Here is a 26,579-nt window from a genome sequence, read left to right as displayed (position 1 = left end):
TTAAGTAACCCATTACTTTGCATTTTCAATAAGACCACTGATTTTCATTGATCTGATTTGGTTATGACATTTAGGAAGTAGGGGAGTCCTGCTCTCGTCCTTCCAATCTGTTCCCAAGCATGTACTCTGGAAAGTAACAATTTTGTTGCAAGTCCAGTCAAACAGGCTACAAGCATGAAAAGTATTATTGAGTGTTAGAGCATAAGTAGAAACTTTACGAAAAGTTCTCAGTCTTCAGACTATTCAGTTCATTAGTTCATTCTAGGAGGGAAAAATTTTAGGCCTTCAGGAAACGCAGCCTGTGCACTCCGTGGTTGCTCTGAAATATGAATTTCACATCATCCTAATACAATCCTTTAATTTTTTTATTTAGGTCCATTAATAATCAAGTTTACGTTATGCAAGTATGGAATACCTATATATAAAAAACAATATATAACACTTTATAGCTAATTCACATACTAGTCCTTCAATGCTCGGTTCATGTTACAAGTGCATTACATCATTCAGTATTTAGAAGCATTACTAAATTTTAACGTTACAAAGCACATATCACATTTTTCACTTTTTTCAGTGCTCACATTTCACTTTCTAAAGTTAGCATCTATTTCTATATTCTTAATACAACTTTATTCATACTCGATTTTAAGGAACTGTAAGTTATCCTTTGCCTGTTAATGTTCATTTATGTATATAAAAAACATACAATAGTTTTTTCTTTGGTTAGGTATCGTCACCAATCGAAGTCTAACATTCTGCATGCTTTTACGAGGCAGTAACTAAATCAATCTTCATTTCCCTGCATGTTCTTAAAGCATGTTAACCTATATTTGTCAGATCCATACATTTTCAAAAATCATTTTTTCCAGGGGGATTTCATGGAGATCAGATTAGCGATAACATCCAGGCTCTATCACAACCATTAGATACATCAATGCAGATTTCTAACATGTGTTTTTAGGTATGAATAAAAGATGATGCCAAATCTAGAAACCCAAATCTTCCAATCACAACTCAGTCCATTTGGCTATAAAAATGCAAGAAGTTTGACAGCAATGCTCTTCATGTGTGGATAATGCCTGTTTAACTCCCTCCCAAGGCATCTAAGAATCGAACCTGCCTTCAGGTGATTCAGAAGTCTGCTAAAAACGCACCTATTCAACCAATCCTATGATTAACCCAACTCTAATTCAAGGGCTGGTCTGATTAGATGCCTAAAACCAGACCCATCCTTATTGCAATATCTCCAATGACAATGCTTTGCCGTCCGCTTACCATTCATATGAGAGCACGGTTTATGATTACCATACTAAACCAGAAGCAGTCTGAGGCTTCCTGGTGGCTACCAGCAGTTTTTAAAAAAAACTAAAAAAAGTCTTCATTTTTTTAATAAATAGGCTAGCAGTGGAGTACGTGTGATAAAATTCAATCCCAGATCCCAATGGTGTTCTAAATGTAAAAAATAACTTGAGATGTATCAGGACAGTAAAAGTATGAAAGTTTCTGGGGGTGTATGCAGTTTGTGGTTGTCTCCATGTTGTGGATCTTTATTTTTTATGCATTTCAAATTTTGCAGTTTACTTTTATGAACTTAGTTCCATGCTATTGTCTACTCATAGACCTACACAATTAGTTGCCTTGTCAATATGCCATGCCCACCTTGACTGTTTCAGTCGATTAAGGGTATACTATAGGAGCAGAAATGCTTCTGCTGCCAACCTAGTAAAGGGAAGCACAATGCAATGCCTGTGGATCACAATAGGGGTCTTCAAACGGGGGGTGGGGGAGGCTCAAGTGATCCCTGAGGGGTCTCCAGGCGCTGGCCAAAAGAAGCATTGTGCTGATAACTGTGCTTTATTTTAAGCAGGGAAAAGTGAGTAGCATTAAGCTACTTTGTAATGGGCCATCACGAAAATCTTTGTCATTTATATCCTGGGTGAGGGGAAGGTGTCAAAAGGGAAGGGACTACAAAAATAAATCAAAACCCACACTCCAATTTCTAATAATCAATGTATTTGATTGCATTTATAAAACGGTAACAGAACTTAACTGCAATGTTGAAGTCTAGACCTATTTTAACAGTGGAAAATTAATAATAATAATTCCGCAGGGGTGGTGTGACATTAACATTTTTGAAAACTACTGCAATAGAGGTTCAACCAAAAGAGTGCCAGTACATGACCTGCCCATCCTTAGAACTACAGAACAGTATTGAGGAAACCTTGCCATTCACGATATTGAGTGTTGAGATTTTAAATTAATTTTTCTAAGTATAGCTCAGTGTTAGTGGTAAGTTCTTGCCAAACGGTTTTAAAATTATGTATTTGATATTTTTTCTTCCTCTTCTATCAACTACTTGTTTAAGACCAAAAATGAAGTACACAGTGCTTGATTAAGTCTGTGAGTCCAATGGCTCATCGGTGGCTGACCGACATCGGCACTAACGGTCCGCTTGCCACTTTATGATGCAGCGGTTGGAGGCATCTAGCGGAAGGACCATCCGCTGCGCTTAAGATGGGGTCAAAAAGCCCGTCCGTGCATCAGAGGTTCAGTAATCCCTACTCAGCCACTGCTGTAGGGATTGCATGTCCCTTTCCACCTGCCCTTTCATAGCAGTTCACCTGCCATAAAAAGGCAGACGTAAAGTGACTTTAGGGTCCCCCACCTGCCCTCTGCAATGGTGCCCCATTAAACATATCTGCACCGTGTGGCAGGCCACACAAGGTGCTTGCCACATAGTGCTGGGATGTTTTTAATGTTTCTTTTCTATTGGAACGGGTGCCGCAGCGCATGCTGCATTAGAAAATATAAACATTGCGGCCACTGCAAAGTGGTTGTATCATAATCCGGGCAGTGGGACTGCCGACTTCTAGTCGGGCGGTCCTGCATCCACCACGGTGCCGGTCGGACTCTGATAATCAAGCCCATGGTCATCAATCCTACACCTGCAACCAGTTGTAGTGTTACTTGATCCACCAGTTGCCATTAGGAAAACAATTTTGTGTTGTAGTACAGCATGGCCTGATTGACAACTTTTGTTCACAAATTGTACACTTAAACTGGATTGGGTTGTCAAAAGTATTCACAAGAATGATGAACATTGTATGTTGATTCTTAAAGAAATGTATTTTTGCCAATAGGTTCTAGCCAATTCCTTTAAAGTTTTAACACATGAGTGCGGTGGTAAGAAGTTTGAATGCCTTTAATATTACATTTTCCAAGTACAAATAAATGATTGATCTAGAATGCCTAATGTAAGCAAAACTCTGTGCAGAGCAATTAGCCATCAATTAGTGAAATTTTATTTGTGCGTCAGTTATTTTTGTTTTTGAACTGCTGCTAAAGCATCCGGTGAAATACTGATGAGTTGTAAAGGATGTAGCCAAGCTGTGTAGATTGACTGACTATGATTTGTATCGACATTAATAGATTTTTCTGTTTTCCAGGTGTCATATTAACAAATGATCTTCTGGACCGTGAGACTACTTCACATTACTGGCTGACTGTGTACGCAACAGATCTTGGTGTTGTACCACTCTCTTCTTTTGTTGAAATCTACATTGAAGTAGAGGATATTAATGATAATGCTCCTCAGACAACAGAGCCAGTTTATTTCCCGGAAATTATGGAGAATACTCCCAAAGATGTATCTGTTATCCGGATTGAGGCATTTGATCCTGATACCAGCTCCAGCGACAAGCTCACCTATAAGATCTCCAGTGGGAATCCCCAAGGATTCTTCACTATTAACTCAAAGACTGGTAAGTGACGATACGCACTCCTTGGCTGGGTTTTCAGACTGAACTCAGTGCTGCCATAATGGCTTGTTTGCAAACAGTTTGTGGTAACTCCATATCTGCATTACTTTAAAGAACATTGTGCAGATCACTGGTCACTAAATGCACTTAAGAAAAATGCATTTTTAAAAATGCCAGAATTTACAGGCTACAAGTGGCAATTTCTCTGTGAAAATGTTATAAGCCCTCAGAAGTCATTTTACTCTGATGAAAAGTAGCGCTGTTGTATATTAACATGGTGATATGAATTTTTAATTTGGCAGGAATCTCCAATGGTTCATTGAGTTGTTCAGCTTCATTTGAGTGTGTTGAGATGTGGTCAGTTCCCAGAGTAAATTGTGCAGCTTGGAAATTTAGTTGAACGTGTTCAGTTGCCATATTTTATCATTGCAACATTTGGTAGTTATTTATCCTTTCAGTAATTCGGTACAATGACAATTCTGTCCATAAGGTGGATCTAATAGCTGCAGCATGTTCGTGATTCTTGTGTAACCTCCCACTTTAGGTTTCTGGAAGTACTTATGCAAATTTGACTAGTTGGGGAAACCTTTGAGCTGACTGTTGGCATTAAATATTATTTTTCTTACCAGCTGCAAAATGACTTTTTTTCTTCATTTTTTTAAAAATGAGTAGTGGTGAAATCCACCACAAAATTACCTTTTGGAATTTGGAAAATCTGTTTCAAGCACTTTCAGTTAGGATTAAATGCGCTGGCGTGCATTCTATAAAATAAAATGGCCGGGATGTTCGTTTTTAGATTTTGTCAAACATAGATTGTACAACACCAATACGAGAGTTGGCTTTGGGTCAGCCTATTTATTGTTCATCATTTGTTGATAGCCTGTTCAAGCTCCTGTGCCTGCTTCTTATTGTATTACTTTCCTTTACTCTTTTTTTTTTTTTTTGCCCCTCCCTGTCTTATAGCTTGTTTACCATCGTTTTCATTGGAGAACTTGTACCTTTTCACAGCTGGTCTCGGGGAACTACTCTCGCTTGCATTTGTTGATTTCCGTTTCATATCTCTTCCCCCTAGCACTCATGTGTGGTCTCTTCCAGCTCATCCTTTGCTGGTCCACAATGAAAACAAGCAATTCCAAGGTCAACATTTCACCCAAATGCCATTATAATGTATGAACGGTTGGTGTTGAAGGTGCTAGTTAGAATTAGTCTGGCAATGAGGATATCTTCTCCGAATCACAAGAAAGGATGTGCGTAAAATATATTGCTTCTGGGAACATTCTCAAAATAGATCCACTCCTGCAGAGAATAGTCCCATCTGAGCGGCGGGGCACCCTCGATTCCTTTGGAAAATATATATACTTTAATTGACAGAAGTAGACCTGCTCATGACCACAAGGAGACAGCTCTTTAGTTGTGATGCATGGTTGCGCAGATCCTTCAATGTTTTGTTGCAGTTATGGTCTCAACAAGGTTTCATAGTTTCTGCCATTTACCCTCCTACATCAGGGCAGTCTGGGAACATATCCCTCTGAATTGTATGAAGCCCCATCATGCTCAGTGTCTGTCAGCGTGACTGATGGGAAACAGGTATTCTGTGGTTAAATTCAAGCTTAGGATTCGATTTAAAAGACACCCCGGTGGTTTGTACTACTTTTTTCACAAAGCAGATAAAATGGAAATTATGTGTAAAAATGCCAGAGATGGGAAAAACAAAAGAGTAAGAGAGCTAGGCCAGTGTATAGTGCGGTAGGCATTTAAAGGAATAGTTTTGGGAAAAGGTACATACATGAGGGCTTGAAGACACTCCAAGAAGTGTAGAAGTAAGATATTAGAAGGAGAATGTATTGAAAGGGGAGGAAAGGAAAAAGGGGCCGGAGAAATCTGATCGAAGAAGACATAACCTTACTGGACAAGGTGAGCTTCATCTCGGCCTTAAAATAAGTGTTTTTAAAATTGTATACTTTAATCAATTGCCATTTTATTGTTTGCCAGTGTGTCAGAAGCAACATTAAACAAGCATTGTTAAAGCCAATAAGTCTCCCTTGGCGAGCTTACAGCTGTATAAATCTATATATTTATGTATTGCACACTTATGGAATATGCACTAAAAGTGGCAAACAATAAGAAAAAATAAAGGAAATGGATACAGCACATTACACCTGCTACTGAATCTCACTTCTTTTCAGGTGGTCATGCACATGTGAGCAGGTGAAATGCTATCACTGCATGCAAGACAGCCAGTGGATTAAGTAGGGCCCAGGCAGCATGCCATGGTGGGAAGCAAAATGTAAATGACACTTGAAGAGACCAGTGGATGAAGAAGGCTGGCAGAAGCCTCTGCATTTATGTAGATCTATGTATTTCTTTTATGATGTTTGAAAAAAACATGAAGCAGGCTAAAGCGGTCTCCAGTCCAGACATAAAAATATTTCATTATAGAAAGGATAGTAAATATGTGGAACTGGTAAATCAAAAGATTCTCTGCATATCAGAAGTTAGGCCATTGAAAAAAAAGCATGTAATTTCATGGAAATATCTACATTGCACCCAATTTCAGGATTGAAGCCAGATAAATTACCTAAATCTTCAATCTAGGATTAAATAAAGTGCACATTTTGTATGTGCAGAACTTCTATGAAAACAAACCAGAAATGAGAGTATCCTACTGTAGTCTTGTTATATATCCAGTAAGTTACAGGACACTTGAATAATTTAAGTTTATCATTAATTACAAGCTCTTATTATTTTAACTTTGTCATACTGTTTTTATCATCAGGCGGCAGCTGGTGGCTGTCTGAGAATATCTGTCAGAGGTGCAAAAATTATTCAGCCTTAATGCTAGAGAACATGTTCTATCTATGCCAAGAAACCAGATTGTCTTATTTTCAACCGCAATAAAGTATAACATTTCTAGGGTTATCATCTTATACTAGATCTTGGCAGGATAAACCAAGTTTTGCCACTTAACAGTGAGATTCTAATCATGTGCAGGATCCTGGGATCCATCCTAGAAAATGTTTTAAAATGTGTTCTTCGTTTTCCTCATCTCACTCTCGGAAGCAAACAAAGATTCATCAGCTGTGTAGTAGTGGGCTAATATCCGTACAGTTAGTCCTTTGTCATAATTAATTTAATTGAGCCTTTAGCTTTGTACTGATAATGTTAGCAAGATAACTCTTCTGTGGTGGCACCAGTATCATATCTGAGCTTTTACCTATACATCTCCAGCAGCACCATGAGCATTTTTCTCTATACGCTTTCAACTCCTTCTTCTTTTCCTGAGAGAAAAACAGTTTTTTCTGGTCCAACGACAACTCTGTGCAGACATGAAGTGCTTGAGGCAAAGGTTTTTTCCACATAACGTGGTTTAAAGTAGCCCCTCTGTTGGAAATGTTAAAACAAATGTTTCGCGCTGGAATTAATCTTTCTTCTACTCACACTTCATGACCATCGCTTATGGAACATGGATAGTTTACAATTAGTAAATGGCTGTCAAACCACTATCTCAATATGTCATAAACATAGCTTTGTGGATGCGGCGGTGACATACCAAGAAATGAATTGGAGACTTCCATGTTCGACTAAAACTGTAAGCCTAAATGAGCTCTCCAGGATATTGGAAAGTGCCCCTTTTTGACATGGTCAACTACCCCCTCCTTTCTGCCTTTTTTTTATGCAATTTGACAGAAGTGCACTAGGTTTCTGCTATCCAGGAACCCAGCGCCAGATCTCTCCCTAACATTGTGAAAATGTTCCCCAATTGGCAATACCTTTGGCACCCACAGTAAGTCACTAGTAAATGGTAACCCTGGTACCTAGGGCAGAAATGCTAAAGAGGGTCCATAAGGGCTGCAGCATGCATTGTGCCAATCTAAGGGACCCCTCACCACACATGCAAACTGCCATTGAAGGTTGCATGACATAGTGTTGAGAACAGTGAAGACCCGACATGGCACACCCCCTGTGCACATGAGAACTTGATGTACAAAACCACTAGGATGACTAGAACCAAAGCGCACTACAAAAAAAGCCCATAGACAAATTTAACTTGGTATTCCAAGATTCAATAGATTAAACAGAGTTTAACATACTGTCATATATCATTTATTCATAACATGCTGAATTAGCAATGATTTTAGTGGAGGTATTATACATATGTTGATTCACATGTGATGCACTGTCATTATACAGCTAGACATAGATCTTGGCTACCATAGCAGATCTGTTGTTGAAACTCAATGCATTTCAGGTCACACCTCCTGTCTGTCATGCCTGCAGACACAGCTTGTATTATTAGTAAGTCACCCCTACAGCAGGCATTACAACTCAAAGGTTGGATACATTATATTAATATATTACATGTGCGGGCATATCTGCAAGAGCAGATATGCCCCTCTGATGTCCATGTCGATTCTTGGACATTGCCAGTGAACGGGGAAGCCATCTTGAGTATATGTGCTGGGCACTGGTGATTACAAGTTACACAGCTACATAATGGCTTCACTGAAACTAAAGATGTTTGTTATCAGATATCTCATATCCATAAGCCCACACTGATTCCAGTGTTGACTTTATTAATACATGCACCAAGAGGGCACTTTAGAGGTGCCCCTTGAAAACCTATCTGTTTCTAGTGTACTGGCTTACTGGTGCTGACCAACCTGCCACCACAGACCGGTTTCTGACCCCCCTGCAGGTGAGTGCCCTTTCTCCTTGAGGGCAGGAACCATGCCTACTCCTGCCAGGAATTGTCACCTTCTTGAAGCAGGGTCGTTAAGTAATCTGCATGTCAAGGAAGTGGTCTTCAAAAGACTCTGCCCCCTTTGATATGTGACTCAGGATTCCCCAAGACAGGGGAAATGCCACCCTGGGCCTATTTCGCATCAGGACAGGAGGTAAAATTAGCTAGCCAGGAGACGTGTTACTGATCTAGCTAATTCCACCCTTAAGGTGGACTACCTGATTTTAATCATGAAAACTAGAATTCCACTATCTTAGTGTTTGGTGGAATTAGGCTCACTGGGTCAAGGTATGACCAATTCCACAGGAAGTGGCCCTATAGGGGGTGTACGATTCAGAAAAGGGGGTGGTGATGAACAGAGTGTCTGAATTAAGCAGACCACTCTTACCCAGTCCAAAGATCAGGGCTTGATCCATCACCGTTATTTATCTCACTGCACCATCCCAGCTCAGAACCTGGCTATATGCAAATCAGTCTGTCCCTGGCCCAGTGCATCATGGGAACAGGGCAGACTAAACTACCAAGCCAATTCTTCACCAGAAAGGAGACAAGCTACCGGGGACCGGTTTCTGGCATTTCAGCCGTCTTCGGCCCGGCTTGCTTGAATCCTGATGGTGCAGTGAGAAAGGGACTCATGTCTGAGTATACCCTGCCACACCTATAGTGGCCAAAAACGATTCAGAAAAGGGGGTGTAGTCACCCTAAAGGGAAGTAGCTCATTGGTACTACCTGTCACACTCCTTTAATGCCCTTAAATTGTGTATTTAGCAGGCTCCACTGATGCCAGGAACTTGTCTTCTGGATCCATCGAATCGAAGTGTGAGAAAACTAGAACTGAAGATTTGCTGTGGACTTTTGGTGCCAAACCCTGCCTGCACTAGTCTTTACAATCATGACCAAGTCCTGCAGCTGAGCAACTGTCAAAGAATCCCAGTAGACTGCCGGCCCTTCACAAATTGCCAGCAGTAGAGTAGCTACTCCACTGTAGTTCGCAGGTACCAAAGACACCGCCAGCAAGACGCAGCAGCCATCCAGGAAGAGATATCGCTGGTCTCGAAATTCAGATCTGTCCCTCCCCCAACCCACCTCCACTGAGTGAGAGGACACCAGGACAAACAAGACCTGCAGAGCACCAATTCCTGGTTTACCGGACTCCTTGTAGCAAACAAAGCACATTAGAGTCCAAACCAGACTGTACCAAGACCGAGCAGCTGTCGAGGGATATCAACACTGCAGATAACCACTTCCAGAGTGGCCAAGCTTTGTGATTTCTTCACTCTCAACCGGTGAGACTGACCACAGAAAGGGCCTTTAACGCACAGAGCCCAGCTAACCCATTCGCTCTTCACCCGGGTGTCCCAGCCGGTGTACCGGAGAACTGACTGTGCTGCCTTGTTCCCAGGTCCCTTGTGACCTGAGCCCTCTGTTGGGAGCTCACAGACTTCTCCCAGAGTCACCCTCTGCCACCTGTTTTTGAATGGCACCCCTTCTTTCCACAGGCGTAGCTTGCAAAGCCATCAACCGGATCAGCACCTCTGCACCCGAATTCCTCGCGTCTGGTAACGAGTCACTGCTGGTGTTATATTGGACCTTGGCACCTTACTGCCCCAAGTCTTGAAGGAGACCCCCAGAAACCAACCGTAAATTACTGCATGCAACATATGACGTTTTTTTCCTATAGGAAATCATTGCTGTGTAAAGACGCATTTTAAGTGAACCTTTTACTTGCCTGTAAAAATCGATTTTTACAAAGTACTTACTTGCGAACTAAGTTCTTGCCATCAAAATGTATTTAAAAATGACTTTATTTTCTAATGTTGGCCTTGGATTTATTCTTGATTGTATGTTTCGTTTATTGCCTCTGAGTACAATAAAGGCTTAGCATTATCCTCTGATAAGCCTAAATGGTTTGCCCACACTACCACAAAAGAGAGCATTTAGGGTTATAATTTTTGCCTCCGTAAACCAATAATAGTTGCCTGAACTCTCTACATAGGGTACCTCGTTTTGGTCCTCTACATAGAGAGTCCGCTTCCTACAAGAACTCCTTTACCCGTTTAATATAAGTTACAATGAGTATTCTGTGTTTCTATTTTTAATCTGTAAATTTCATACCCAAGTTATCGGCTAAGCAGAGTTTGTCCATGATGTACCTGGGAGATCCCTTTGTTTAGAAGGACTCCTTTACTTGTGGTGAAGTTGAATTCTCTAGCTAGTGTAAGCGGCGTCTGGAAAGGGACTGGGGGAGTTCCCCGAGTGTCTCTTGAGTAGATGTAGAATACCTTTGTACCTCAAAAATCTAGCAGAGCTAAAATAATATTGCTGGTGATGAAGTGCACATTGGGATCTTTTATTAGAATATCAGACCTTGCATGACAAATCACAGGTCTTGTTACTCAAGTTTAGTGACTATCATGCCCCTTTCCTGGAGTCTGAAGAATTCGTCTTGTGTGGCTCACAATATGCTTGAAATCCGATTTAGTCTGCGTCTCTTTGTGAGCATCCATGATTAGCAGAGTTAGTTTGATCCACATTGGCGATCTGGCTGCAATAGTGCCTTCTAAAGTCATTACCAAGCCACAAAGTAGTTGCAGTTTATTTGAGATTTTCAGACAAAATGCCAGTCGCTTTCCTCTATGGGAACTTTCTGAGATCCTGAGTTTTTGCATTATGGGTTGAGGAATGGGCCACGCCATCCTGTTTGAGCCCCGTGGAATAATCTTTCTGTTTCTGGGCATATAAAAAAAAAAATCTTGCCTTCACGAAGAAATAAAATACAATTCTTGCTGTTCTTTGGAGAAACCCACTAACTCACATTGTGGCTAATGAACACTGCCACACTAGGGTCACAAAGCCAGCAATTAAGTACTAGAAATGATGTGAAAAGTTTGCTCCATGAAAAAAAAATGCATAATGTTTGTTGCCTTGAAACGAAGATAGAGGAGGTTTCTGCTTTTAGTGCTCTGTGTGTGTCATGTGTTCTGTTTCCTGAGGTCTGACCATCTCTGATGCACACAGCTGAGATCACTTTTCTTGCCAAACCACGGTACTTGAAAAATATTTTTGAAGTTTGGAATGAAAGATGTATTTAGACACACATTGCTTCAGCGTGACGGTCAGCAGACTGCAGCATGATTTTTTATACCACATTGCTGTTTACACAGTTTTTTTTTTGTTTTTTTTAAATTATACTGAATTTTTGCTTCTCTTGTAAAAAGCAAACTTTGGGCTGGGGAAAAGAAAACTCGAGATGGGGCGTCATTTTCACACTGAAATCTTTTGAAATAAATGTTTTCCATTATACAAAGAAAAATAAATTTGCTTCTGATGGGGTGTGTGCTCAGCTGGTGGATCTTCCTTGGCTGGCTCCACTGGACTGCATTGTTTAAAATACTTAAGGATACTAGGTTAGGAGACAGATTTTTAAACATCCTGTCTGGATTTTTCTTGGTGGTCTGTTACTAAAACAAAATGCTTTCACTAGACCCTCAGTCCCATTCTTAATATGTGTTGTAAGCATTGGGGCTTTGGTTGTTATTAAATCATAATGATCAAAAGGCTAGACAGTATTCACTGAAAGCTACAATCCTACTTTAAATCTTCTGGAAACTTTTCTCATTGTTTGAGCTAATAATTTAATTTGTCTCAGTACTTCCATTTAATAGTGGACCTCCGGCGAAGGAGGTTCTATGACAAGCACCGCATCATATAATTTATATTCTGCCTACCGTAGACCAAACAGTCTTTTGGTGGCCCAATTGGAGGCCAGACATGATGGCTTATATTAAGGAAATAATGCACATGCTGATACCTAAGAAAGTAGCAATCCTATCTCAAGAAAGTAGCAATCCTATCTCAGTTATTCTTATAAATGAAGAACGGAACAGCCATCTCTTGTTCAGAGGAAAGAAGCACATCTAGCCTGTACCTTTTATTTACTTTGAACAGATAATCAACCAATGCCATGTGTTGTGATAAAAAATGTGAGTTGTGTGAATGACTGGGCCGGTCTGCCCTTTCTTGCAACTTGGGCTGCTTTTTGGTATTTGCCCTTATGTCTTTGATGTTTGAACCCTCTGGAGGCGCTATGTGTGCTTTGTGGTGCTTTTTTCAGCAGTTCATAAGGCTTTGATAAACTGAGTGTGCATCGAAGTTGTATTCCCCTCTGACAATGGATTGTGCCTAAAATCCCCCCCTCACTAAGCTATGGCAAAATTGACAGCGTAAGCTGAGACTCTAGTAAGAGGCACATGTTTTTGTACCTATGACTCTTCTTTCAGGGTTACAACCACACTCTTCTTGTAAAATCCACTCGAGTCCCCCATAACAGGGATTCTTTATGTCCCATTGTGTATGTGGTAAGACCTTAGTTGTGTTGCACATGCTCTTTTTTTGACTGTCTAACGACTGCGACTATGGTGGTCTTACTGAGTCCATGTTCAGTTTCTTCCATCCTAAGCCTTGAAGAATAGCAAAGTACTGGCCAAAGCCGGTGTAGCTGCCTAGCAGTTATGACTGAAGAAAACCTTACCACTTATCGATATGTCTATCCAACCCTTCCGATACACGTCCCTTAGGCTGTCATTTACCCATCACAGTGAATCAGTATTAAAAAACTCATAGAATTCCCCCATCCCCACTCCCTTCAGGAAGTCTACACTGTGTAACTTGGCATATACATTCATCTTACCCGCTGGTGGTTTCTCCCACTTCAACTTTGTGGAGAATGTCTCATAAAATCTACCGAGCTCTGATTTGCTCGATGTATGCATTTTAAAGTGTAGTGCACTGCCTATAATTAGCCTCGTACTCCTTCCATTGTCATACTGAACTTCATAAAAACTGGTGCTCTATAACCAGTTTCTTGCATTGGTCTTCACTTTAGAAGACCTGCCACAGCGCCACTTCGGTGTTCTGGTCAGGTGCCTCACCTGAGTTACTGTACTGCCTATACCCTCTTGATAGGGCCAGACCTATGATAGGAAAGAAACATCTGCTCATGTCCTCCTTTGGTCCTGTGTTGCCCTTGAGAGAAGAGTATCACCCGACCCGACCCTCCTAGAAAGTACATGGCTAAGCTGTCGTCATGTGTCAGGCACTGCTTAATTTGTAAAAAAATATCCCTGCTGTCGCCAGTATTAAAGGTCAGAGTCCCGCTTGTCAGGGCTGCTTAGTCTTCATTTCACCTCATGCCTCTTTAACCAATCACTCAGCTCTGTCTGCCTCATTATCTCCCTCTCGCAGGTTCTTTTTTTAATTTATTTTATTTTGAAAGTTTTATATAGCGCGGACAAGATCTTTGCAGATATCAGAGCGCTTTACATAGAAGGGGTACATGAGGGAGCATAGTCAAACAGATAAATCAATCGAGCTAACAGTACAAATAGGTGGATGCAAAGCCAATCATGTGAATCAATAAGACAACTAATACAAATAAGCAAAGGGGTCAAACATGTAGTACAGATCGGTGCAGAGTCTTTAAAGAGTTCGAGATAATAGTTCAAGTGTATTTAGCCATGAGGATAGCTTTTACTTCTTTCTTGAAGAGTGTAGTGGAAGAGATAAGCCTGGTTTCTGGAGGGAAGGAGTTCCAGATCCTAGGCGCCATTCCTGAGAAGGAGCGCTTGTAGGTTTTTCCTTCCGGAATCTTCGAGGTTTCAGCAGAAGATTGTTTGTGCCTCTAGTGTTTATAGCTCCGCCAGAGATTGTCAGCTTCTGAGCGAGGTAGCCGGGTGAGTTCAGGTGTACCGCCTTGTGTGTCATGCAGGCGATTTTCAGATGTATTCTGGCTTCAAAAGGCAGCCAGTTCAGGGATTTCAAGTCAGGGGAAATTTGACCCAGTGATGAGTCTCGCTGCAGCGTTTAGAGAAGCTCTTAGGGGTGCGGTAGTAGTTAGGGGAGTCCGCAGAGGGCGATGCTGCCGTATTCTATTCGAGGGATGACTAGTGCTTGTACTGCGGTTTGGAAGTCTTTGGCTGGGAGGAAGGGTTTAAGTTTCCTCAGAGTATTGATTTGGAAGTTCACTCCCTTGGTTGCCTTGCTGATATGTTGCTGCATGTTGAGATTGGTGTCGAGTGTTATGCCTAAAGATTTTGCTGATTCCACGATGGTGGGTTGGACATTGAGTGCGGTTAGGTGTTTAAGCCAAATTTGAGTGGTGGAGATCTTCGCTGGAGGTGAGATCAGCAGGAACTCTGTTTTCAGGGCATTGAGTTTGAGATGATTATTGGCAAGCCAGGATTGGGTGCCTCTGATTGTTGAGTTCAGGAGCAAAATGTCTTTGGGGGATTGTAATTTGAGATAAAGTTGGGTGTCATCGGCGTACATGTGAAAGTGTACATTGGATGCTTGTAGCAAGGTGGTGAGAGGTTCCATAACTAGTTTGAACAGAGTTGGGGATAGAGAGGATCCTTGGGGGACGCCTAGCATTACAGGTATTGGTGAGGACATCAGGTTGTTGCTCTTGAATTTCTGCGACCTGTTGTGAAGAAAGGAAGTGAACCACTTGAGAACAGTTCCAGATAAACCCATTCTTGTGTTTAATAGCTCTAGTAAATTCTTATGTTTAACGGTGTTGAATGCTGAAGACAGATCAAGAAGGATGAGGAGGCAGGTGTCGTTTTGGTCTAGCATTTGAAGTGTGTCGTCAATTATGTGAGTCATAGCAGTTTCTGTACTGTGTCCTGCTCGGAAGCCTGACTGATGAGGGTTGAGGAGATCAAATTGTTCAATGTGTTTAGTCAATAGTAGTTGTGCGCATTTTTCCAGCAGTTTGGCGAGAGTGGGAATATTGGTAATGGGACGGTAATTGTTGAGATCAGAGGGGTCGGCTGTAGGTTTCTTTAGTAAACGTGTGACTTGTCCAACTTTGAGGGAGTCAGGTATGCTTCCTTGTTGGAGAGAGCTGTTGATAATTTCAGTCCAGAGTGGGAGAAGCAAAGGGGTAAAGTATTTTACAGCGGTAGCAGGAAGGGGGTCCGTGAGGTGATTGGATGGTTTCAAGGTGCTGAGCAGTTTGCCAATTTCTTCTTCCGAGTATTTGCCAAAGGTTGACCATGTAGCATTGTTTTTTGGTTCAGTGGGTGCTATGCAGTGGGGTTTGGAGTAGAGGCTTGCGTCAATGAGGAGATCGCTCTTTATGTTGTCAGTTTTTTGGATAAAGAAAGCAGAGAAGTCTTCACAGGAGGGTGCTTCACGCACAGTGCTGAGTGGTTGGGGTTGTTCCTTGGATTGTGATCTGATTAGCTCAAACCGTTTTCTCGGGCGGTTTTTTGCTTGGTCGAGCTGGAGGCTGAAGAAATCTGATTTTGAGCGTTTTATTTTCCTGAAATAGGCGTTTCTCTTTTTCTTCAGGGCTTTTAGGTGCAGTGCAGAGGGATCTGATCTCCAGGTGCGCTCTGCCATTCGCATGTCTCGTCTATCCTCATTGAGACTCCCGTCGTACCATGGATTGGAGATTTTAGTAGAGACTCTTTTTAGCTGCATAGGTGCAGCCTCATTAATTATTGAGGTCATAGTGTTGAGATAGTGGTCAGTCAGGATTTGAACTTCCGTGGCGCTGGTCGGTGGGAGTAGGAGATTGCATCTGTTAGGAGGCAGAGAGCCTGGGTTGAGTTTTTTCATGTCTCTTTTCCAGACTTTGGGCTTGGAGGATTGAGCCAGGTTAAATTTACCTTTTTCATTGATGAGGAATGTGACAATATGATGATCTGACCAGTCACAGGGTTGGATGGACTCGAGTTGGATAGAGTCCTCTTTGGAGATGATCAGGTCTAGGATAGAGCCTTTCTCGTGGGTCGGGCTGTTGCATATTTGGGTGAGGTCAAGGGCATCGAGGAAATTTTTAAGACTATTTACCACTGCGTCATTGCGATCATTCCAGTGGAGGTTGAAGTCGCCAAGGTATATTTGGGTGAGCTGCCGACCGGAATTGGTTGAGATCGTATCCATGATTTGTTGGGAAAAGGTGAGGTTGTCCCTGGGTGGGTGGTAAATGCTGTGAAGAGAGCATATCGGTTTGCCCTCACTAATAATGTCGAGGCAGATGTATTCACAGGATGTTGGGGATGGTAGGGAGGTGGAATTGACTTTCAGAACAGAGAGGTTGTTCCTGTAGATGCATGCGATTCCACCACCTATTTTGCCTGATCTGTCAAGTCTGATGATGTGGTAGTTGGGAGGAACCAGAATGTCCATTATAGGTGACGAAGATTCGGTTAGCCAGGTTTCAGTCAGGGTGATTAGGTCAAGGTCCAGCGATAAGAGGAGATCAGCAATGGCGGCGGAATGTTTCGAGGCCGATCTGCAGTTGAGGAGAGTGCATTTGAGACTGGGTGTGTTGAGGGTGGTAGAGGGTTCTAGAGAGAGAGGGACTTTTCGAAGGTTATTGGGGATGGAGAATCTGCTATTTAGTGTGGGGAGTCTAAGGGGATTTGAGTGTATTGTGGGAATGGTGAGGTGTGAGGTGGTTGTGTGCTTTTGGGGGGCTGGGTCATAGGAGCGGAGAAGGGTGAGTGTGTCGAGGTCCGAAGTAGGGTTGTAGGTGCGACGAGGGCGGTTGTTGCGATTGCGAGCTGTGATTGTGGTCCAATGTGGGGAGAGTTGAGTGAGAGAGTCAATCGGAAGGGTGGGGGACAAGTTGGGAGGGGAGGTGTAGTTGGGTGAGGGGTTACAGGGGCAACGAGGGCGACGAGGGCGACGAGGGCGGTTGCTGCGATTATGGGCAGGGATTGACGCCCGGTGTGGGGCCTCTTCGCTGTTTTTCGCCTGTCTTCCTCCTTTCTCTCTTTTATGCTTTTCTCGCTTGCTCTGAAATAAAGTCTGAAGAAAAACCAGTGCCAGGCCCAAAATTAACTGCCGCTGGACCCCACCTGCTACCACTGATGCAATTGAGTATTGGTGTTGAGGCATTGGTGTTGAGGCATTCTCCAGGAACTAAACCTCCCATGGATGTACAAGAGACTGTTTGAGGCACAATGATGTTTCATCATCTATGGGCTGTGCCTGGTATTACCTTGCTTTGCTTCTGGGCCCGCTGACTTCTTGCCACTAGTGCATGATGAAGAAAAGATTAAGTGATTTGGCCAGAATCAAAGTATGTTGAGCAAATGCCTGGACTCTAACCTGGTTCCTCAGAACCAAACTTGGCAACTCTGGACATAAGGCCTCATCAGTATTTCTCAATTTATATGTGGATGTCATGCACAAGTGATACGGTTCTGTATGCTCGCGTGTAGTGAGCACATTCCCTATTGAAATGGCTTTGAAGTGAAAAAAAAACACAGGCATAAATACTGCAGGTTTCACTTGAAATCTTTCCTGGGAATACTTTCAAGGATTACTTTTATAACTGACTTAGGGACATAGTTCATCCTCATTGCACTGGTACACAAACAAGACCTGTCATTTTAAATATTACTTGCATATAGACCTGGTCATTCGTGGCCCATCGAAAATCAGGTCATGATCCACAAGTGGGGCCCAACCCAAATTTATAGGAACATTGCACTTTAGAGAGCGTCGATGTTGTACTTGCTACCCGTATGAGTCACAATTTAGTAGCCCCTTTGATAGCGGGGGTAAAGATCAGTTTACCACTTCTGACTACGAACAGATACTCAAGTGTTTGTACATGTGGTGGGGGGCTAGCAAGGGACTCGGCACTACTTTTAATTGTGAGATAGGGAATTTAGATATTTAAGTAATCATTCATTCATGCATTCAATCTTTATTTCGATCACTTGGATCATAAAAGATATACATCCTAGATTTAAAACATTCATGATATGATACATATACATAAAGAAGTTAAAAGGGATAATTACAATTCTCATCTTGTTGTACAGGTTTAAAAGTGCTAGTGCAAGGTGCAAATCCGACAGCTACATACTATGGAAAATCACATTTATAGGGAATGGTAAAAGCCATTATGATTATTTCTAATTGACCTGGTCTGTGCAAAAAGTAATTATGAGGCCAGTACAGAGTCTATGACAGAGTTCTGTATGTAGCGATTACGCGTGTGCCACATAGCAGTTAAAAATGTGGCTATCGCAAAAACAGTTGGGGGTGATAAGTCAGTTTTTAGTATTCTATAGTATTCTATAGGCTGGGATGCATTGCCTGAAACCTAGGTTTTTAAGGAGAGGAAGAAGCCAATACTTTCTCGTTTTTTTTATAAGCTTTACAGAAAAATGCAACATGTATTTCATTTTCTACTTGGGATGGATATGCGGGACATTGCTCAGTGGAGGGAGAGGGAGACCAAGTACTTGTAAATGCTCTAAGGGGAAGAGTGCCATACCTCCACTGTAAAAACAATTTCCTAGTCAAGGTTGGGCAAATGTCATCTAGGGCATGTTCAAAAAGATAAGAGTCTTTAAATTGAATAAATGAACTAGATAAAGACCCCAACCGCACGTTCCCTAGTGAAGTATTTAATTTTAAATCATAATATTCCCTGGATAAATGCTTGCGTGTAACCTTACTACAAGCATTTTCAGGGTCTAACCATAACTCGGGCCTTCCCAGGTTCTCGCATGCAGTTTTTATATATTTTAACCATGGAGTTTTATTTGCTTTTGGCAAGCTTAAGATCTCCTTCAACTCCATCCTATATATTTAAGTAATCAAACCTAGATATTTAAATGATTCACTTCAGCCTCTTGTGTTTGAGAGTGAAACTTTTTAATTTAAAAATGTTTAATTTAGCTAAATATGGAAGGCAAACCCTATGAAAAGCTTTACAGAGTTGAGTTGTGCAGTGATTTGCTGGTATATTAAATTGAAACATTTGTTTCTAATACTTGCCATCTGGAGTTATCATATTCATCAACCTGCCTGGTGCTTTGCTGGGACAGGTTGGATCAATAAATGCACAGCCGATGCAGCAATAGAGGCTGTTTAGGCTGTTGGTTTTAATAGCACTTGTACAGAAAGCCTTTATTTGACCATTTAGTCAATTTCTTCTGCTAGTTGATGTTTTTGCTTGAGAAGGATTGTCCATGCTGAAGTATAAGTGCGGATAATAGTGACAAATCTGGTGCATTCCCACCATTAAACTCTACGAAATCATTATCCAGCTATCTTCAATCGTCTGTCCAAGATACAAAACGATTGCTTTAGCAAATAATGATCTGTTCAGCCACTTGTGCAGATAGTTGTCTTGTGAAATCCATCAAGGTCCATCTAATTGGGCTTTAATTTTATCGTATTTCACAAAAGGGGATGATGGCATGAACACACACAACATTCACAAGATGGGAAAGGAAGCACACCTCGAATACAGAATGGAAAGCTCTTTACACGGTTGAGGGCAGCTTCAAGCATGCCTTTTACATTTTTAATGGACTAATTTCGCAATACAAATTTCACGACTTGGGAAATGAGCATTCATGTCTTACACATCTAGTGTTTTACATCCTTTCCATCCTATTAACAAATCTGCTGCTGATTATTTTTTGGGCATCCTTTTCATTTTTTTCACTCATTTCTATTAAGTTTTTCTTTGCAACTCAGTAGTTTCACTGATCTACTTTGAGCCTCCAGTTCTTCCCTTGCTTTAGAATTTTTTTACTCTCCAGATTGCGTTCTTCTGCTTTTTAATAAATGACATTTGTGTGTATTGATAGCAGAAAACTGCTGCAGTGTTAACTATAAACAGTCTGTGGGATTATCTGTTGTAGCATCAGACATACAGGGCAGGACTGGCCGTAGCAGGCACCGGGCATTTCCCCTGTGGGCCGCTAGATTGGGGGCTGGTTTTGGGCCCATGAGGGGCCATTTTTTTTACTGGGGTCGGCAATATCGGCCCCCTGTAACAAAATTGTCTAAAACCGGCCCTCGCAAACTGCTCGGCTGCACCCCCTTCACCCCAAGGGGTGGCAGCTGAGCAGTTCGCCAGGGCTGGTTTCGGTTCTCAGTCCTGCCCTGCAGACATACTATGCCTCCAGTTCAGCTTTGGCAATCTCAGGACAATTCCACCCAGTTTTCCCAGCCTTGCAGTCAAAAACTCTTACTGATAATCTACAGTACTCATGCGGAGTTAAAAAAAAATAAAATTCTAGAACTACGGCGCTTCTAAAATATGGATAGATTTTGTGTTCTAAATGTAGACAACACTTCATTTTCTCAAATTCTCTCTCCATTCCGATCTACATCAGGTTGTAATCTTGCGTGTACTTCTGGGCTACAACTGGCACCATCTTGGCAGCTCCTCTTATGTTGCAGTTAATTCACAATTACTTTTTGCAGGCTCCCTTGCCTCTCTTTAGAACCATCCAACATTGACATGGCTAATGTCCAAAGCCATGTTATGAACTTGAAGCATTTTAAGCAATTTAGCTGGTTATTTTAAATATTGTACCCCCTGTGTTAGAGTGCTTAGTAAAATTTGACGATCCTGTATAACACACTCGTATTTATCCAGTCCTTATTACTTGGTCTTAGCTGCTTTGGATCTTTGTAGCCATCACTCCTAGTTATTTTCAAAATGTAGTTGTAGTTACGAATTTATGAGACAAACTAAGCTATAAAAACCTCGTATGAGCGTCCCATGAATGGAAAGGGTAAACTTGAGAGCTCTTTAAATTACTTCTCGAAATGATATAATACGAACTCTAGCTAATTCTGTGATACCTCCTAGATCATTTTTCTTGAATGCTTATCTCAACAAAACCTATTGTCATGTTAATACTGAGAGATGGATTTAAACAGAAACCACTCGCAAGTTGCCTGAGACAGCCGCACATTATTACAGAGAAATAATGTGGCAAAAGAATCGAACGAGAGACTCTTGATCCTATTTAGGAGCCATTCGAGAGACACTTGCTATTTCAGCAGAACCTGGAACATGCAAGGGTGTCAAAAGAGACTTCACCAGAGACATTGATTTAATTCCTGATCGGGTCAGGTCACATGACTTCACACGTGTCTCTTAGTAAAAGTAGCATCTTATCGCAAACCATTTATGACTTGAACGCTAAGAGTGGGGATATTAACAAGACCTCTGCAGGTCTTCGCTGCATTCCTGTTGCTGTATACTGATGGGAGAATTGTTCTTTCATCTCTGGAGTAGACTGGGCCTCTCTTCATAGTATTTCTTGTAATCTGTGGCAGAATTCAGTATATATATCTTCAACCTCCTGCAGTGAGTTGAGGTCTTTATGCCCAGTGGGGTATGCCTTAGGTTGATTTGTTTGCTACAGATGACAATGCTCACTGGCGCACCTTTTGCGCCCTTGGTTCCCCAATACCTACTGCCCACCCACCCTTTCCCTCATGGGCTCTCTGGGAGATGAATTCTGCTGTCCATGTTTCTCTGATCTCCTCTGCTCTTTTCCACCTCCGATTCTCGAGTCCTGATGGATGTTAGGTAGAACTAGGCTCAATTCATCGTGATCGCGCCCAGAGAGTTTGGTTCTTTGAACTGCTGAATCAGAGATTCTCTTCTGCTAACCCTTTAAGAGAATCTGCTCTCCCAGAAATATGCTAGTTGTCTACCTCTGTACCTCTATAATCTACACCTGATTGGTTGTGATCTGCTTTCAGACGTGGTAGATGTGATTTTGGCAGCTCACTGCACTTCCACCAAGTCCCTCCCTCATGACTGTTGGGTAAGGTTTGGGGCCTGGTGCAAGGTTCGGCACATTGACTCCTTCAGTCTAAAAGTTCTGATGTGCTTCTACTTGTTCGGTAGCTGAGCCGGCCATACTTTTCTTTGGGCGCCTTTAAGCTACTTGTTGGCTTTTTCACCCTTTCTATGTTTGCCTGAGCAGCCCTTTGTAGGCTTCGCTTTAGACAGCGCATGAGCTGTAGTTGAAATATTTTGTTTTTAAAAAAAAAAAGCTTTGAACTGGCTTGGAACCCGCCCATTATTTACTATTACTTACCATTGGTTGGCTTCAATGTCACTCGTGTTCAATGCTTCTTATTTGTCTGGACGTTCTGTTCGCCTCCTGCTTCCTCCTGTGATTTTGAGTGTGTCCCTGCCATGGAGGATGGACCAATTACGTATTCCGGTCTACGGCCAGAGTCCTTGATTCTCTATTCGCCTGTGTCTTTTTCATGCACTGTATGCGAGTGCGGGTCTTCATTCTGTTGCCCCTCCCGTCATTGTCCTGGCCCAATCTTCCTTCTACACTCACTCCTACATCATGTTGCCTGCCTCTCCTCCACTTCCTATTGTGTTGCCACCCCCTCTCTCCTCCCCCCTCACCTCCCTCATGCTGCTTGTCCTACCTCCCTCTGCCCATTGTGCTTTGTGGTTTACGTTGTCCATATAGTTTTTTTGTAATGCCATTTTGAATGTTATAGCGCCAGCTCCATGTGTGGCTCTTTATCAAGGTAAAACACAATGGGCAGATGCAGGCCAGTTTTTAAACATTACATTTATTACCATTTATTCAGGATAGCATGTTACGTTATTTGCAGAACCTTGAAACTGCAAGCATATTGGTATAAAACTAAAAAAATTCTACTGTTTTTAAATGTTTTTGGTATTTGTCAGTCTTCTACCGTTCTGTAACTGGATTTAAAAAAGTAGCTTTACAGCACTGCATGTGCATAGTGCTTTATTAATGTTAAATAAGTAGTTTTATTTTAAACCTCTAAAGCAACACATGTAAATATAAATTTCTTATGCCAGAGGCTCAAGTGTTTCCTCCATATGTGCTTACAAGTTGATGTGCAGTGGTAGCACATGTGACCCTGCATTTGCGATAACTAATGGATCCTATCCCCAACTAGACAGCGCTGGGTATTTATCCATCGAGGGTTTTGTATGGTGCCGCCACACATCATTTTGGACATTTCATAGTGTTTGGCGTGATGCACAATTTGCAAGAGAAAAGATAAATGTTTTTAACAGTTAGCACGACTCCTGTCAACCATCACACCGCCCCAACACCTCCCCGGTCTATCGCTTCCACCAAGAAATCAGAAAGGTATAGGGGTTCTTTAAAATTTTCATTATGTATAAATTAAAATAAAATTGTCACATTTATAAGCAGCACAAAAAAGAAACACTGATAAAAAACAGACCATTTTGATTAAGCCATTATAACCGTACTACATTTATATAAGCCATAGCTGAGCTTGCAATGACAGACTAGTGTAAACAATAAAAAGTCTTCTGATTCACACAGTATTTGGTCATATGCAGGGCTAGACTGGCCGCAGTGGGCACCGGGCATTTTCCCGGTGAGCTGGAATGGTGGGGGGGGGGCAGTGTTGGACCAATGGGGGCCTTATTACTGGGGTCCAGTTTTGCAGCAGTACTGCAAGATCAGCCCCCTGTAACAAAAGCAGCAGCAGTGTAGCAGCAGCAGCAGTGTCTCGATCAGCAACACCAACCCGGGGCCGGCCAAGTTAATTGCCTGGGCTGGTTTGGATTCCCAGTCCAGCCATGGTCATACGGTCGTGTTTTCAAACACAGCCCTTGTCTAGAGTCTGCACACAACAACAAAATTGCTAGAATACTTCTGCACAATCCTTTTGTGCTCCTGCGCGTAAAAGCTCTGAAAAGCATGTACAGTACAATTAACTGTTCAATGTAGTCCTTAGTTCTTCTATACATGTGCCTTTTACAAGGCCAATGTATGTGTCTTTCTGCTTCTGATATGCATTGTGACTTAACATCTTTGTCACTCTAAGACCAACTTCTCCTTGTCCAAGGTCTCCAGTGGCATCAGCCTTGAGGATCTTGCCTCTTCACAGGAGGCATTGAGGAAACCTCTTGCCACCACATGGATATGCCTTACTGAATCCAGCTAAAAACAGACGTTTTATGCTTTTATCTTGACTCATATGTGCACATTGGTGGTAGGATACCATCTATCTGATGACACACCTCTCCTTGTCTTTAGCCTGGCAACCACCAATGGACTTCTTTTGAATGTACATGATGATGGAACATCTAGCGAAGAGCGCCACAATGCCATAGGCATCACTGCCACCTTTGATCTTTGTGTTCTTGATAGATGTCTTGTGCAGATCTCAAATTAGTGGTCGGAGACCTTGAGATGCAAGTAAGAGCTCCTCTTGCTCGGCCATGGTGAAAAGGGCCTGGAACATCTTGTGCAGATGAGATTTTCTCTTGACCGAGATCTTTAAGTTCTTGTAGCCCACCAATTGGTTGCTTTCATGCAGTTGCACCTCACGGTAGAACTTGCAATCACCCTTGTTGTCTCAGATCACCAATGGCATGCCTATTTTCTACTTGCTTTTGTTCTTTAGGCATGACTTCAGTTATCTGCTGCTTTAGGTGCTTAGCATCTTCAAAGGAGTCTTAGTTGTACAGACTGAAAACCAAGATGAAGACATCACCTCTCCATCCCTCCTCTCCACCACAAAAAGCATCAACAAAGCCAAATAGCATATGCAAGGCTATTTGGCTTGGGCAATGTTGTTTACGCATATTGCACAGTAGCTCGCACTGCTGTGTAACGTGGTGTAAATGAAACAAAAAAGCTTATGACGTGGTCAATGCTGGCCACATTAGTGTTTCTTTTCTTCCTTGCTTCGAGCCTGGGATGCTGTGCAACGTGTCTAAAACATTTTTTGACTAAGTCAATGGATCTTGCGTAAGTGAAACCTATTGACTTTACAAGTGCTTGCTATTGACGTCATCTGCTGTGATGCATTGCCTGAAAAGTCTCAAGCATGTATAGCTGTACTTTCCGTCAATCAATCAGGGGCTTGTAAAGCGTGACTACTCCACCATGAGTGTCTTGAGGTGCTTAGGGGCAGGGTTGCTTGTCCCTCTGACTGTGGAGGATCATTCAAAGAGCCAGGTCTTGAGGTCCTTCTTGAATTGGGTCAGCGATGCGGATTGCCTGAGGTGGTTTGGCGGTGAGGTAGGAGAATGAACTTCATGCGAGATGGATAACTTTTTGAACTTGCATTCTTGTTGCAATCAAATTGGTGCATCCCCTCAGTGAGCTACAAGCTTTGTTTGTGCATCCACCATACACAACCCTATTTTTAGACAAATGGTTACTAAGGCACCCTTCCATATGGAGCAGACCATCTCTCTTCCAGTATTTTCCTATCACTCTAAAGAAGAGGAGAGACTTCACAAGCTGAATCCCAGGTGGGCCTTTAGTTTCAACATTGACCGGACTAAGGACCACTGGGTGGATGACTAAGTCTTTATTTTTCCAAAGAAGGGAAGGACAATCTAGAAAGAAACTTTGTCTAGATGGAGCATTCTGTGCATCAGACTGTGCTCCGTCTCGGCCATGGAAGATGGTGCTTAAGAGCCTTAAGGCACATTCCGCCAGAGTGTTACTACATCTTTGGCTAGAGGCGTTTGTGTTTTGGACATCTGCTATGCCACCAAAGGGGCTTCCATCCATACCCTCACCCAGCCCTACTGTCTTGATTCTCAGGTCCACAGAGAGGGGCATTTGGCCTCTTCAGTCTTGCACCAGGTCTTGATGTGAAGTCCGCTCCCCAGACACTCTATCCTAGTGCATAAACTGCATTGGTATTGATTCAAAAGATGTGAAACCTGCAGTTAGAAGTACCCATCAGAAGAACAAGTTACTTCACTTTTTTCATTTTGGATACCTTAACCTCATACTACTCACCATCCACCTCCTCGTTTAGTGATGGACTTCTGTCTGTCAGTCGTTTTGTGTTATAGGACACAGAAGTTGCATGCTTAATTTATGTCGGCGAAAAGAGTGCTCACCTATTTGTTTATCCCTTCAAGAATTGAGACAGATGTGCCGTGGAGCCTGATGGCTGTATGTGTCTGTCCATGGGAGCAGTTCTATGAAAAATGTCCACATTCAGTCTGGTGCCTGAGAGATGAAAAAGATGAAGAATATGTGATTAGTTTCACTATCCACCCAAAAGGGTTGTTAAGTCTCTGGTGTAGCTGTGGGCCGGTTAGTTTAGTCTTTAACACTATCAGTGCGGCGCATTTTCCCGCTGTGCGCTGAAGTTTTAAAAATCCTGCAGTTCTTGACGAGCTCAGCTCGTCATGAGCGTACGAGAGGTGTACTTCATGACGAGCTGAGCTCGTCATCAGCGTTGAAGGGGTTAAGCCGAAGTGTAAATGAGTGATGGCAGGGTCT

The 26,579-nt window shown here is 42.2% G+C and overlaps 1 protein-coding gene and 1 pseudogene across 7 annotated transcripts in view; one reads left to right on the top strand and one right to left on the bottom strand.

Moving 5' to 3' along the window:
• FAT1 (FAT atypical cadherin 1) overlaps positions 1 to 26,579 on the top strand; it is a 299,575-nt gene that overhangs the window by 92,364 nt on the left and 180,632 nt on the right. For all 7 annotated transcript variants that reach the window (XR_015309390.1, XM_086962558.1, XM_086962556.1 and 4 more), the window contains exon 3: positions 3,447 to 3,761. Coding sequence is in view for 6 of the 7 variants with exons in the window: in XM_086962558.1 (XP_086818684.1) it covers positions 3,447 to 3,761 (315 nt within the window). In the remaining variant the exon portion in view is untranslated. The remainder of the gene's footprint in view (positions 1 to 3,446; positions 3,762 to 26,579) is intronic.
• LOC147728768 (dexamethasone-induced Ras-related protein 1 pseudogene) lies at positions 24,331 to 24,913 on the bottom strand (annotated as a pseudogene).

This window comes from Lissotriton vulgaris, chromosome 3_1 (assembly GCF_964263255.1).
Source record: "Lissotriton vulgaris chromosome 3_1, aLisVul1.2, whole genome shotgun sequence".
NCBI lineage: Eukaryota > Metazoa > Chordata > Amphibia > Caudata > Salamandridae > Lissotriton > Lissotriton vulgaris.
This window is presented reverse-complemented; position numbering and strand designations above follow the sequence as displayed.